At 44.2% G+C, this 13,587-nt stretch overlaps 1 protein-coding gene across 1 annotated transcript in view; it reads right to left on the bottom strand.

Annotated features, from left to right (window-relative positions):
- Positions 1-13,587, bottom strand: part of LOC309545657 (transient receptor potential cation channel subfamily M member 2-like) — a gene marked incomplete at both ends in the record, with an annotated part of 173,037 nt that overhangs the window by 123,626 nt on the left and 35,824 nt on the right. Inside the window, 4 exons of the mRNA XM_082244928.1 lie at positions 2,169-2,314; positions 5,323-5,452; positions 10,899-11,024; positions 13,226-13,555. Coding sequence (XP_082101054.1) covers positions 2,169-2,314; positions 5,323-5,452; positions 10,899-11,024; positions 13,226-13,555 — 732 coding nt within the window. The remainder of the gene's footprint in view (positions 1-2,168; positions 2,315-5,322; positions 5,453-10,898; positions 11,025-13,225; positions 13,556-13,587) is intronic.

Below are 13,587 nucleotides of genomic sequence, written 5' to 3' on the forward strand. Positions count from 1 at the left end.
TATACATGGGATGTGGCATAGGCAGAGTCTAACCACCAGCATCTCAGGTTTTCTAGTTGTGACATGGCCTACCGTGTGCAGGGGAAGCTGTGGGGCTTTCACCCTTTGAAGCTCCAGGTACTGGCGGTGGCAGGGAGGACGGTGGTGATGCGTCGGCGGGAGTAAGAGCTGCCTCTCATCTGAAGATCTACCTGATTGATTGCAGTAGTGATGGCAGTTGGAGGGAGCCGTACCAGTCGGGTAAGTAACTTTTTTTTTTTTTTTAAATTTTTTTCTATTACTTTCTGGTTTCTTGCCTAGGCAAATTACCTGATACATTCCAGAAGTCTTCAGGAGGGGAGAAGAGGAGGGAGGGTTTTCTCAACTAAACACACTCTCCTGCCTGCATGCTTGAGCGAAAAGCAGACAGATTTCAGGAAGTACAGTGCCTTGCGAAAGTATTTGGCCCCCTCGAATTTTGCGACCTTTTGCCACATTTCAGGCTTCAAACATAAAGATATAAAACTTTAACTTTTTTTGAAGAATCAACAACAAGTGGGACACAATCATGAAGTGGAACGAAATTTATTGGATATTTCAAACTTTGTTAACAAATAAAAAACTGAAAAATTGGGCGTGCAAAATTATTCAGCCCCTTTACTTTCAGTTTTTTTATGTCCTTTTTTCCCCACCAATAGAGCTTTCTTTTGGTGGTATTTGATCACCTGTGCGATTTTTATTTTTTGCGCTATAAACAAAAAAATTAGTTTTATATCTTTATGTTTGAAGCCTGAAATGTGGCAAAAGGTCACAAAGTTCAAGGGGGGCGAATACTTTCGCAAGGCACTGTAATTGCTACTACATGAACCAACTGCCCTTACTCAAGATGGCCACAGCCAGTAAAGCTAGGGGGTGTTTTTCAAAGAGATTTTTTAGCAAAATAAAGCATGGATACATGGATAGATGGGGGGGAGTTTTCTTTGAATATTAACCACTTCTGAACTGGAAGGTTTGCCCCCTTAATGACCAGGCCATATTTTACGATTCGGCACTGCGTTACTTTAACAGACAATTGCGCGGTCCTGCGAAGCTGAACCCAAATAAAATTGATGTACTTTTTTCCCCACCAATAGAGCTTTCTTTTGGTGGTATTTGATCACCCGGGCGATTTTTATTTTTTGCGCTATAAACAAAAAAAGAGCGACAATTCTGAAAAAAAAAAAAAAACAACAATATTTTTCACTTTCTGCTATATAACATTCCCCCCCCCCTTCCCCCCCCAAAAAATATTAAAATCTAAATTTTTTAACATTTAAGGCCAATTTGTTTTCTGTTACATATTTTTCGTAAAAAACAAAATTGCAATAAGCGTATTTTGATTGGTTTGCGCAAAAGTTATCGCGTCTAATAACTACGGGAAAGATTTATGTCATTTTTATTGTTTTTTTTTTACTAGTAATGGCGGCGATCTGCGATTTTTAGCGGGGCTGCGACCTTGCTGCGGACAGATCGGACCCCTAACTGACATTTTTTAAACTTTTGGGGGGGACCAGTGACATTACTATAGTAATCAGTGCTAAAAATATGCACTGTTACTGTAATAATGACACTGGCAAGGAAGGGGTTAACACTGTGGGTGATCAAGGGGTTAAATGTGAGCCTAGGGGAGTGATTCTAACTGTGGGGGGGCGTGGCTTGTGAAATGATCACAGAGACCTGCGATCCTATATAGAAGGATCACAGACGCTCTGTGATCATTCCAGAGAGAAGAACGGTCAGCTGTGTTTACAACAGCCGACGTTCTTCTCTCTCAGCGGGGAACGATCGCGGGTGTCAGGCGGCAATCGGAGCTGCCTGCCCTGTGCATCGGAGTCCCCGCTGCCGAGTGGGGGTGGGAGCACGCTGCCGCCGGCTCGCACTCGCCCCCTAGCTGCAGGCGCACAACCGACGTAGGTCTATGTTGGTTCGCGCAGGAGGGCCTCACTGCTGCAGTAAAAAGTTAAAAATGAATTAAATACTGTGCTCAGATGCAGTGAAGATCCGCTATAAGCTTCACAATGGCTCCTCTGGAGATTTTTGTTTTATAATTCTATAGCATTTCTTACTGGGGGGTCAGTCTCTTCATAATGAGGATAGGCTACAACTTCCTATCATGGGTACATTATATCAGGTCAGGTAAAAAGACAAACCTGGACACCTCCTTGTGACATAAAGGACAGAGCCTGAGACCGTTGAGCCATTTCCAGGGCGGTGGTCCTTCCCCAATTGTTGGAGGCATGGATCAAAAGAAGTTCTGCCCGTTTCTCATCACTGCGATAACATTCAGAGAACACTCCTGTTCAGAAAGAGAAAGAGATGGATGGATGGATGGATGGATGGATGGATGGATGGATGGGATGATTACCTAGCTTTTTTTTAAACAAAGTTAGTGAAAAAAAAGTTTAAAGCTAAAATTTGCGTATGACAATTTTTACTTAGTTACAGCACTCTGGCTTGGACCAATGTACAGTAAATATATATGGACCATAACTGTGGGATTCCCTATGGAAACTGGAAATCACTGAAGCAGGCACTGCTACTTAACCACTTGCTGACCGCCCGCCGGCTTTTTACTGCGGCAGGGCGGCTCGGCTGCGTCCAGTCACCTAGTACTGCGTGACTGGAGCGCATGCGGTTTCAGCGGCGCGCGTGCGCCGCCAGAGCCGCGCTCCCTCTGTTTAGACACAGTGGGGATCTTCCAGGAAACAGAGAGAAGACCCGCCTGCTTATGTAAACAAAGCAGGCGGATCTTCTCTCAGACAGGCAGGGAGAGATCAGCAGTTTCAGCTAAGCTACAACCCCGATCTCTCTGTGCCTGTCACAGAACCCCCCCCCCCACACACACAGTGAGTAAGCACAAAGGCATACATTTACCCCTTCGATCACCCCCAGTATTGACTTCTTCCCTGACAGTGTCATTTATACAGTAACAGTGCATATTATTTAGCACTGATTACTGTATTAGTGTCACTGGTCCCCCAAAAAGTGTCAAAAATGTCAGTTAGGGGCCCGATCTGTCCGCCGCAATGTCGTAGCCCCGCTAAAAAATAGCAGATCGCCGCCATTACTAATAAAAAATAAATAAAAAGTCTAAAAATCTATCCCGTAGTTTGTAGACGCTATAACTATAACTAAAACGCAAACCAATTAAAATACGCTTTTTGGAATTTTTTTTTACCAAAAATATGTGGCAGAATACAAAAAAAAAAAAAAATTTAAATTTTTTATTGGGAATGTTTTATAGCAGAAAGTAAAAAATATGTTGTTTTTTTTTCAGAATTGGCGCTCTTTTTTTGTTTATAGCGCAAAATCTATAAACCGCACAGGTGATCAAATACCGCCAAAAGAAAGCTCTATTTGTTGGAAAAAAAGGACATCAATTTTATTTGGGTACCGCGTCACACGACCGCGCAATTGTCCGTTAAATTAACTCAATGCCGAATCGCAAAACATGGCCTGGTCATTAAGGGGGAAAATCCTAATCAGTGGTTAAAGCCGAGTTCCAGCCATTCACTCACCTGTCCAGGGGTCCAGCGATGCGGCCGCCCGAAGCCTCGATCCTCTCCCTCGGCGCCGGCATCACTGCTGTGGGCACCCGGCTGTGATAGTTTACGGCTTCACAGCCGGGTACCCACTGCGCATGCGCGAGTCGCGCTGCGCGTCTTGATTGGCCGGCAATCTTCTGGGACCTCTGACGTGTCCCAGAAGATTGCAGGGAGGGAGGGGGAGAGGAGAACTTCCGTTCAGGGCGCCGCTGCGCTCCGGAAGTGAGAGCGGGTACCTGTCAAAACTAGGTACCCCCTCCCCCCCCAAAAAAATGACATGCCAAATGTGGCATGTCAGGGGGTCAGGACTCCCTAAAGCGGAAGTTCCACTTTTGGGTGGAACTCCGCTTTAAGCAATGCCAAACGAGGAAACTCACCGGAACCCTTTAGAACCTGCAACTTGGAACCCGTGGACCTCAGCCGCCCCCCTTTTTTATATCACAGGTTGGCTGGCTAGAACCAAAAGCCCGGGAACTAAGCTAGAAACATTTAACCCATTCCCCAGCGTGGGTCAGCCGCTTGTTCACTACACCAGTGTTTCTCAACCTTTTTTCAGTCAAGGCACCCTTTCAGAATTATGGACAGTCTCGAGGCACCCCATTCTAAAATGTAAAAACTATTCTAACGGTCTTACATAATGCAGTAACATCCACATGTCCACGTAGGACACAGAACGTTAGAGGTGATTTATTCTTCCAAAGCAAATACACTTTTGTAAACAGGTACTGACTAGTATTCCAATGTTTCTCTTCTCTCTCCGTTTTTCTCTATCATTTAGACAATGTGAGGGACAGGAGAAGGTCAAACAAGGATGCTATGCAGGCGACTGACATCCTCCTTATCAACTGATTATGCCAATGGTTGTTAGGATGCCGGCAGTTAGAAGGTTTTTTTGAAAGCAATTTTTGGGCAATTTTTAGCTGTTTTGCCAAGGCACCCCTGAAGAAACATCAAGGCACCCCAGAGTGCCTGGGCACACTGGTTGAAAAAGGCTGCACTACACTATACAGTTTCCAACCTGCCTACACACATGTTGCACAAAAGGCAGTCTATTTACTTTATGGGCTGCCCTATGCGCATTTATCGCCTGAAAAGGAGCTCACTCTCCTTTTTGGGTGACAAGCGCAGCACATTTTTTTAAATCTTTAACGCATTGCGCAAGAGTCGCAGCAGAATCCCATTGTGTTTGGGGTGCCATTATTCTTTAAAGCGGTAGTATCACGATTTTTGACATTTTAACTACAGGTAAGCCTATAATAAGGCTTACCTGTAGGTACAATTAATATCTCCTAAACCGGCACGGTTTAGGAGATATTTGCAGTGCATGCGCTCACGCGAGCGGCGCATGCGCTCTGAAGGTCCGGGGGGACCTTCAGCTTTCCTTGCCGGGAGCTTGCCGGAAAATCACTGCCGCGCGCATGCGCAGGAGTGACGTCAGCGCGGCTCCAGCCAATCACAGCGCCGGAGCCGCCTAACCCGGAAGAGACGCCGAGGGATCATGGCAGCGCCCGCAGCGGTGTCCGGGGGTCCGTGTCGGGGCTTCGTTCTAAGGTAAGTAATACATAATGAGCTAGTATGCGATGCATACTAGCTCATTATGCCTTTGTCTTGCAGGGTTTTTTTTTTTTTCGGGTTTACAACCGCTTTAAATTCTAAATTCTTCAAAAGCGCATCACACGTTCTGCTGCAATTTGGGATTGCGGCCTGAGTAGCGGCAATTCTGCCTGCAATACCAAATTCCGAGAAGTATTTATCTTACCTGCAGCTCGTTCCTCATAAAGGTCTGCAAGTGCTGTCATGTCCTCTATTTCCTTAGAGTCTTCCTCCTCCTTAGAGAGAGCCTTTAGGATCTTGGTGCAGGCCAGGGCTGCAGCTACACTATCCTGAGTCTGATGGGAAGAGAAAATAACTATCAAATCACAGCATGACACCAGATCTGCAAATAATTGTTTTTAAAATTTCTGGATAATATTTCAGTAATTCAATTCAAAAAGTAAAAATGCATATATTCTATAGATGTGTTACACACAGAGTGATATATTTCAAGCATTTCTTTCTTTTAACCACTTTACGTCTGCCTGCAGTAATATTACTGCGGCAGAGTGGCTCGTTATCGTCTGATGACGTAGTACTACGTCGTCAGACAATCCCCCTTCTCGGCGGCGCACGCGCGCCGCCGCAGGCTCGCTCCCGCTGTTTTCAGTCACAGCGGGAGTCGGGCCAGGGGAGGAGCAGCGGCGATCGCCGCCGCTCTTCCCCGATCGTCGGGGATCTAGTGTGGAGATCCGCCCGCTTGTGTAAACACAAGCGGGCGGATCTCCTAAGTGACAGGCAGGGTCAGATTGCAGGGTTCAGCATAGCTGAACCTGCGATCTGTGCCTGTGTCACTCAGTCACCTCCCCCCACACACGTCAGTAAGCACCAGGCATACATTAACCCCTCCCTCTCCAATAAAATTAACCCCTTCCCTGCCAGTGTCATTTTTACAGTAACAGTGCATATATATAGCACTGATTACTGCAGTAATGTCACTGGTACCCCCAAAAGTGTCAAAAATGTCAGTCAAGGGTCCGATCTGTCCGCCGCAATGTCGCAGTCCCGCAAAAAAAATCGCAGATCGCCGCCATTACGCGTTAAAAAAAAAAAACACCAAAAATGACAGAAATCTTTCCCTTAGTTAGTAAACGCAATAACTTTTGCGCAAACCAATCAAAATACGCTTATTGATTTTTTTTACCAAACATAGGTAGCAGAAAACAAATTTGCCAAAAATTTAAAAAAAAAATTGGTTTTTACATCTTTTTTGGGGGGAATTTCATATAAAAAAATGTTAAAAATATTGTTATTTTTTCAAATTAAACGCTCTTTTTTTGTTTATAGCGCAAAAAGTAAAAATTGCACAGGTGATCAAATACCACCAAAAGAAAGCTCTGTTTGTGGGGAAAAAAGGACGTAAATTTCGTTTGTGTATGGCATCGCACGACCGTGCAATTGTCAGTTAAAGTCGCACAGCGCCAAATCCCAAAAAGTGGCCCAGACGTAAGACAGCAAAATCCTCTGGTGGTAAAGTGGTTAATTTTGATGATTATGGCTTACAGCTAGTGAAAACCCAAAATTCAGTATCTCAGAAAATTAGAATATTGTGAAAAGTTCAATATTGTAGACTCATGGTGTCACAGTCTAATCAGCAAATTTACTCAAAACAACCTGTAATGGTTTCCTGAGCATTTAAATGGTCTCTCAGTCTGGTTCAGTAGGTTACACAATCATGGGGAAGACTGCTGACTCGACAGTTGTCTAGAAGACAGTCATTGACACCCCCCACAAGTTAAGTAAGTCACAAAAGTTCATTGCTAAAGAAGCTGGCTGTTCACAGAGTGCTGTATCCAAGCATATTAATGGAAAGTTGTGTGGAAGGAAATAGTGTAGTAGAAAAGGTGCACAAGCAACAGGGATAACCGCAGCCTTGAAAGGATTGTGAAAAAAAGACAATTCAAAAATCTGGGGGATATTCACAAGGAGAGGACTACAGCCGGTGTCAGTGCTTCAGGAGCCAACCCAACATACATAAGACCAATAAATAAAGGATTTTTAATACAGAAATGTTGGCTTATAGAAAAGTCTGTCCATGTACAGTATAGTGAGCACTCAATACTTGGTTGGGGCTCCTTTTGCATGAATTACTGCATCAATGTGGCCTTGCATGGAGACGATCAACCTATGGTACTGCTGATGTTATGGAAGCCCAGGTTGCTTTGATAGCGGCCTTCAGCTTGTCTGCATTGTTGGCTCTGGTGTCTCTCATCTTCCTCTTGACAATATCCCACAAATTCACTATAGGGTTTAGATCAGGTGAGTTTTCTGGCCAATCAAGCACAGTGATAAGAAGAGGAGAAGGCGCCTCTAAGTGCAGAATAAAAGTTATTTATTGGCACACAAGATTAATAACACTTACAGATAGTAGTGTAATACAGTCATGTCTGGACATCACTCTCTTCTTGCTGCTGGACGGCCGAAGGAGACGGAGCCATGGGGACAGGAATGTAACCCGATGTGATGTTCAGACATGCCCGTTTTACACTACTTTCTTGTAAGTGTTATTAATATTGTGTGCCAATAAATGTCTTTTATGCTGTACTTAGAGGCGCCTTCTCCTCTTCTTATCCTGCTAGTTGGGAGTTGCTTCTACTCTTCAGAAGAGCTGTGTCGGTGTCAGTATAGCACCCCTATACATCCTTGGATGATACTATCTTTCTACCATTGTGGATTGATCTCCAAAACAGAAGCGTCCTATGTTCCATTTACTTTTTCCAATCAAGCACAGTGATACCATAGTCATTAAACCAGGTATTGGTAGTTTTGGCAGTGTGGGAGGTGCCAAGTCCTGCTGGAAAATTAATTTCCAATATTTTTATTAAGGTTTCATGAAAAAGACAAAAGTTATAACAGTGCAAAGTGTGCCCATAAGGCTCATTCATACATGTAAGAAGTAGCATAGCAGCCTCAGAACATGAATTAGAAAAATACAGAAATAAATATCGCAGCAAAAAAAGAACAATATAAACAGTGTAAACTGTAGAATATTGACTCAAGTCAAGGTAGAAATAGAGCCTCCAATCAGCCATACGGGAGGTCGGTTGGCCCGGGCCCCGCCCCCCCCCCCCCCACGGCGCCCCTATGGGAACACACTGCGCCCCAGGAGGGAGGCGGCCCCCAACCCCACTATCGCACACTGAACTGGGGGAGGCATTTGCCATCTGTCAGTGCACTGGAAGGAATGAAAGTAATAAAATGAAAATAAAGAGAGAGAAAAGGAGGGGAAAGAAAACAAAAAAAGGAAAAGAAAGAAAGAATCCAGGTGTCACAGAAAATTAGAAGCAGTAGCAAGGAAGAAGTAGGAGAAGAGACCAGTAGCGGCGGGAGGAAAGGGGTCGGCATCCAGGTCCACCCCCCCCCCAATCGGGGTGCATTTACAAATCTTATTGTCCGAGGGGACAGCGGCACTCCCCCTTCAAGGTAGGCCTGCCAAGTATCTGAGCCAAGGGTCCCAGGTCTTGTCAAACAAACGTATCTTATCATTAAGTAGCGCTACCATCCGTTCATTTATCATGATCCAGGTCAGTTTGGCTTTGAGCAGCTCAATCGGTATTACAGGAGTGCGCCATGAACGAGTGATTGCAATCTTAGCAGCTGTGAATATACAGTAAAAGCTATGAGGCGTTTAGTAGGTTTAGATACCCCCTCGATCTGTCTACCCAAAAGGGCTTGTTGGGGAGTTTTCACTAAATTAACTTGCATCAAGGAAAAGATAAAGTTGTAAGTACGGATCCAAAATCGTCTAACTTTTGGGCAAGTCCACCAGATGTGGACGATGGTGCCAGCTTGTCCACAGCCCTGGGAACAGCTGGGGGACGCAGTGCGAACCGCCGCCGCCAACCTGACCGGGACCATGTACCATCGGAGAAACACCTTGTAGTGAGCCTCTATTAAGGAAGTATTGAGTATGGATTTAGAGTTAAACTGTGCTAAGGAATTCCAATCAGTGCGATCCAAGTTCTCATTCACATCCTCCCCCCAGCGGAGCATATACGGAAGTTTAGTGTCATCGTCATGCAGTATGTTGTAAATCGTAGATATATAGCTTTTTTGCTTATCCAACGTACGACATAAGTACTCCATTGGCGTGGAGGTAGTGATGTCGCTCTTACGCTTAAGGGAGGCTACAGTATTCCCTGTCTGGGAGGGAATATTTCTCCTGCAGCTAGGTTCTAGTAAGCTGCTGGAAAATTAAATAAGCATCTCCATAAGGCTGGTCAGCATAGGGATGCATCTAGAATTTCCTGGTAGAGGGCTGTGCTGACTTTGGACTTGTTAAAACTCAGTGGACCAACACCAGTAGATGGCATGGATCCCCAAATCATCACTGACTGTGGAAACTTCACACTGGACCTCATGCAATTCGCATTCTGTGCCTCTCCACTCTTCCTCCAGACTCTGGGACCTTGATTTCCAAATGAAATGCAACATTTACAATCATCCGAAAAGAGGACTTTGGACCACTGAGCAACAGCCCAGTTTTTTTTATATTTAGCCCAGGTAAGACTCTTCTGACATTGTCTCTGATTCAGGAGTGGCTTGACAGAAGGAATGCAACAGTTTTAGACCATGTGCTGGATACATCTGTGCGTGGTGGCTCCTGAAGCACTGACACCTGCTGTAGTCCACTCCTTATGAATCTCCCCCAGATTTTTGAATTGCCTTTGTGTCACAATCCTTTCAAGGCTGTGGTTATCCCTATTGCTTGTGCACCTTTTCTACTACACTATTTCCTTCCACATAACTTTCCATTAATATGCTTGGATACAGCACTCTGTGAACAGCCAGCTTCTTTAGCAATGACCTTTTGTGACTTACTCTCCCTGTGGAGGGTGTCAATGACTGTCTTCTAGACAACTGTCAAGTCAGCATTCTTCCCCATGATTGTGTAACCTACTGAACCAGACCATTTATAGGCTCAGAAAATCTTTACAGGTGTTTTGAGTTAATTCACTGATTAGCCTGTGACACCATGTGTCTACAATTTTAAACTTTTTCCACAATATTCTACTTTTCTGAAATACTCAATTTTGGGTTTTCATCAGCTGTAAGCCATAATCATCAAAATTAAAAGAAACAAATGCTTGAAATATATCACTGTGTGTGTAATGAATCTATATAACATACGAGTTTCACCTTTTGAATTGAATTACTGAAATAAATAAATTTTTTGATGATATTCTAATTTGTTGAGATACACCAGTATATTCCCTTGTAGCATAGTCTACTTACAGTTCACCCACCTTGGCTTTCTAGATCTAGAATTTAGCTGCCAGAGTAGGACAATAGTTTGCCTAACAAACCTAAAAATCAAATCTGGGATTATCTTGTCTTGACTACCTCTTGTATCTACCGTGCCCTCAGCCTTGGCCTTGCGTGGATACTATGGTGTCTGATCTTATTAATGTGATAGAGTTAGCCAGGCTGCTGGCTTAGGAGGGGAGTAGCACAAAACAGTTGCAATATCATGGCAGGTAGTGTAAATTCAGATCATATTTTTCATGGTTAAACTCATGATAGCTATCTGACGATGTTGTCTAGAGCCTCGCCAAGATTTAATATTTCGTGGACAGTTCTATAAGAATCATGGACACAACAAAATTATTATTATCTTTCTTTCACAAGTGTCAAAGCCCACTATAATAAAAATGCATTTTTTAGGCTATTTGTGATTTTCTGATCACTGATGATGGGTGCAAAACAGTGACAATGATTGGATGGAAGGGAACATTTCTCTACCAGATTCCAGATGATGTCTGCCATCTCTGCTCGGTTCTGCACAATGCACCAGATGAGAAGATCCCTCACAGGGTGGTCCAACTGCTGGGAGTTTTTGTATTTCAAGGCTCCCACTTTCCCATTTATCTGAGGATACAAAATTCACATCAGACTCATGTTTTAATCAAGGCTAATATATCTTTGCTAATATCTTTTCATGCACTGTTGCAGGTCATTAAGAGTAAAGGATGTCAAAATTTACTTCTAGCGCTCAACAGAGGTGGTCAATATAATGTACGTATTTTTCCAGTTCCATTTACTTCACCTACATCAACGCTAACCCATCTGAAGAAGCAGGAGGTGAGAGTATTAGGAGGAGGAGGGTAGATGAAAGATAAAATGATAAAAGAGAATATACGGATTAAAGATTAAAATTTATAACTGTCCCAGTAGGATAGTTATGTTTGTACCCTCTTCATGACTGACAGCCTGTTTCAGAACTAAAAGCAACATGGATGTAAGGGGTAGTGTGCATGTCATGGTAGGTGGGTGACACCTCCTTTATATTTTTCCAATTAACTCGTTGGGCGCCAAGTGTAGGTCACATAGGAGGCCTACCCCGTCTGGGTTATTTGGGCTATGCCAGGCAATGAACGGGGTCACTAATCCCAGCATAAAGATAAAACTATGCCCAAAGGCATGCTCACCAATTCCTGGGACTAGGTAACGACCACGGTCATGTGAAAGTCAAAAATTAAAGTAGTCCCCCAACTCAAGGATGAGCTATTTGTATGTAGTGTTGTATGCAGAGTTCGTCCAAAGATACAGTATTGTCCCTTGTCCTACATACTTTATCAGGTGTATGTGTTGCATTAGGAGGGACATGCAAAGCCTATGACCACTCCATCAGTCAGCGTACTTCTAATACCTCATTCCCAGTAATAGAATGGGCTTTCGCCAAGCACATAACGTGGACCTCATGTGTTCTTCACCTAACCCTTCTCGTTTTGTAACAAGTAACCAGGTATTAGATCTCTGTAAAGATAATCTACTCCCGGTGACCAACAGAGAGGGACTGCTAGGGAGGGAGTCAAATAACAACCCTCCTCACTACTTGAGAACCTGTCACCTATTCAGGTACCCTTTGGGTCTGGTACAGATTTTAAGATGAACTCAATGCCAAAATAAAAAAAAAACGTAGGGTCCCCCCCAAAATTCATACCAGAACCTTATCTGAGCATGCAGCCTGGCAGGCCAGGAAAGGGGGAGACAAGTGAGCGGCCCCCACCTGAACCAGACCAGGTCACTTGCCTTCAACATGTGGAGGGTGTTTTGGGGTGCCCTCTGACAAGGGCCTCTTCCTGACAACCCTGGGCTGTGGTTGTGGGGGTCTGCAGGTGGGGGGCTTATTGAAATCTGGAAGCCCCTTTAACAAGCCCCTTTAACGATCACCCCTATGTGAATGGGTATCGGGTACATCGTACCACTACCAATTCAACAAAAAAAATGTGTAAAAAAAAAAAAAAAATAAACACAAAAGACAGTTTTTGACAAGTCCTTTATTAAAAAAAAAAAAATAAATAGTGTTCCTCGATGTAAATCCATCATTAATCACGCCGCCCGCCGCACCCGAAAAATAGAAACAAATTAAATGACGCTTCTGCTTCTTCAGTCCGATGCTGCATCTGTCACCCTTCGCCTCTAAACTGAGAACTGAGTGATCAAACACTACCAATCGCTCGGTTATGACAGCTCCCAGAGCAGAGAGCTGCTGACTGTCAGTCAACAGCTCTCTGCTCTGTGCCCACCTCGCTCATTAGAGCGCTGGGCTGTGGTGGGGTGGGGAGCGGCCGGCTCAGGCTCTCAGGGGCTCGCTGAGAGCCTGAGCCGGGTGTCAGTCCAGGCCCCCTGGTGGTCGTGGCGATGCGGTGCCTGGACTGACTTCTGTGACGTCACAGAAAGCCGACTTCAGACCGCTCTCTGCTGAAAACGGGTGACAGGAGTGCAGAAAGAACTGAACTCCTGTGATCCATAGGAGATGTACAGCCAAATGAACTTTGGCTGTACATCTTCTTTAATTCTTTCAAACAAACTGTGACTAAAATAGCTCATTTTCATCAAAATCACTAATTTCTAAATAAATGTCCATGTTCATCTAACCTTTTTTTGTATCTGCTTTGAAGCCACCATATTAGGGGCTCTTCTGAGAGATAGAAGACCTCAACCTGTAATATATTACTACCAATCCCAAAGTTCTCACTGTCTAATTTCCTCGCGGGTTCTATGAATGTCACCCTGTATCTGAGAACTTGAGGTTCTTTTTACTTTACAAAGACCACGTTCATCACCTTGATGTTGACATGTGCCAGGTTCCTTTGTTTACGCTTGGTTTCTCGGTATAGAGGCTCTGTTAGGTCTCCCAGAAGATCCTGTAGGACATGGGAAACGTGATGAAGTTCTATGGTGGATACGACAACTTCCTTTGATCCCTCCACTGTAGCATCCCTCTCAAGCTTGCTGTGAATCAAACTGGATGGTTCTGTATTGTTGTACAAGTAGGTGAGAGTATCCCTGTCGAGGTACTCCGACAGATTGACTCCACGTTCCAGGAACAGGCGCACAAATGAAGGTTTGTCTTCAATTAATGACAATGTCAGGCTGGGATACAGATCAGAGGGCTAGAAGACAAGCAAAAAGAAGCTCTAAATTG

This window comes from Pelophylax lessonae (genome assembly GCF_965119305.1).
Source record: "Pelophylax lessonae genome assembly, chromosome: 2".
Lineage (NCBI taxonomy): Eukaryota > Metazoa > Chordata > Amphibia > Anura > Ranidae > Pelophylax > Pelophylax lessonae.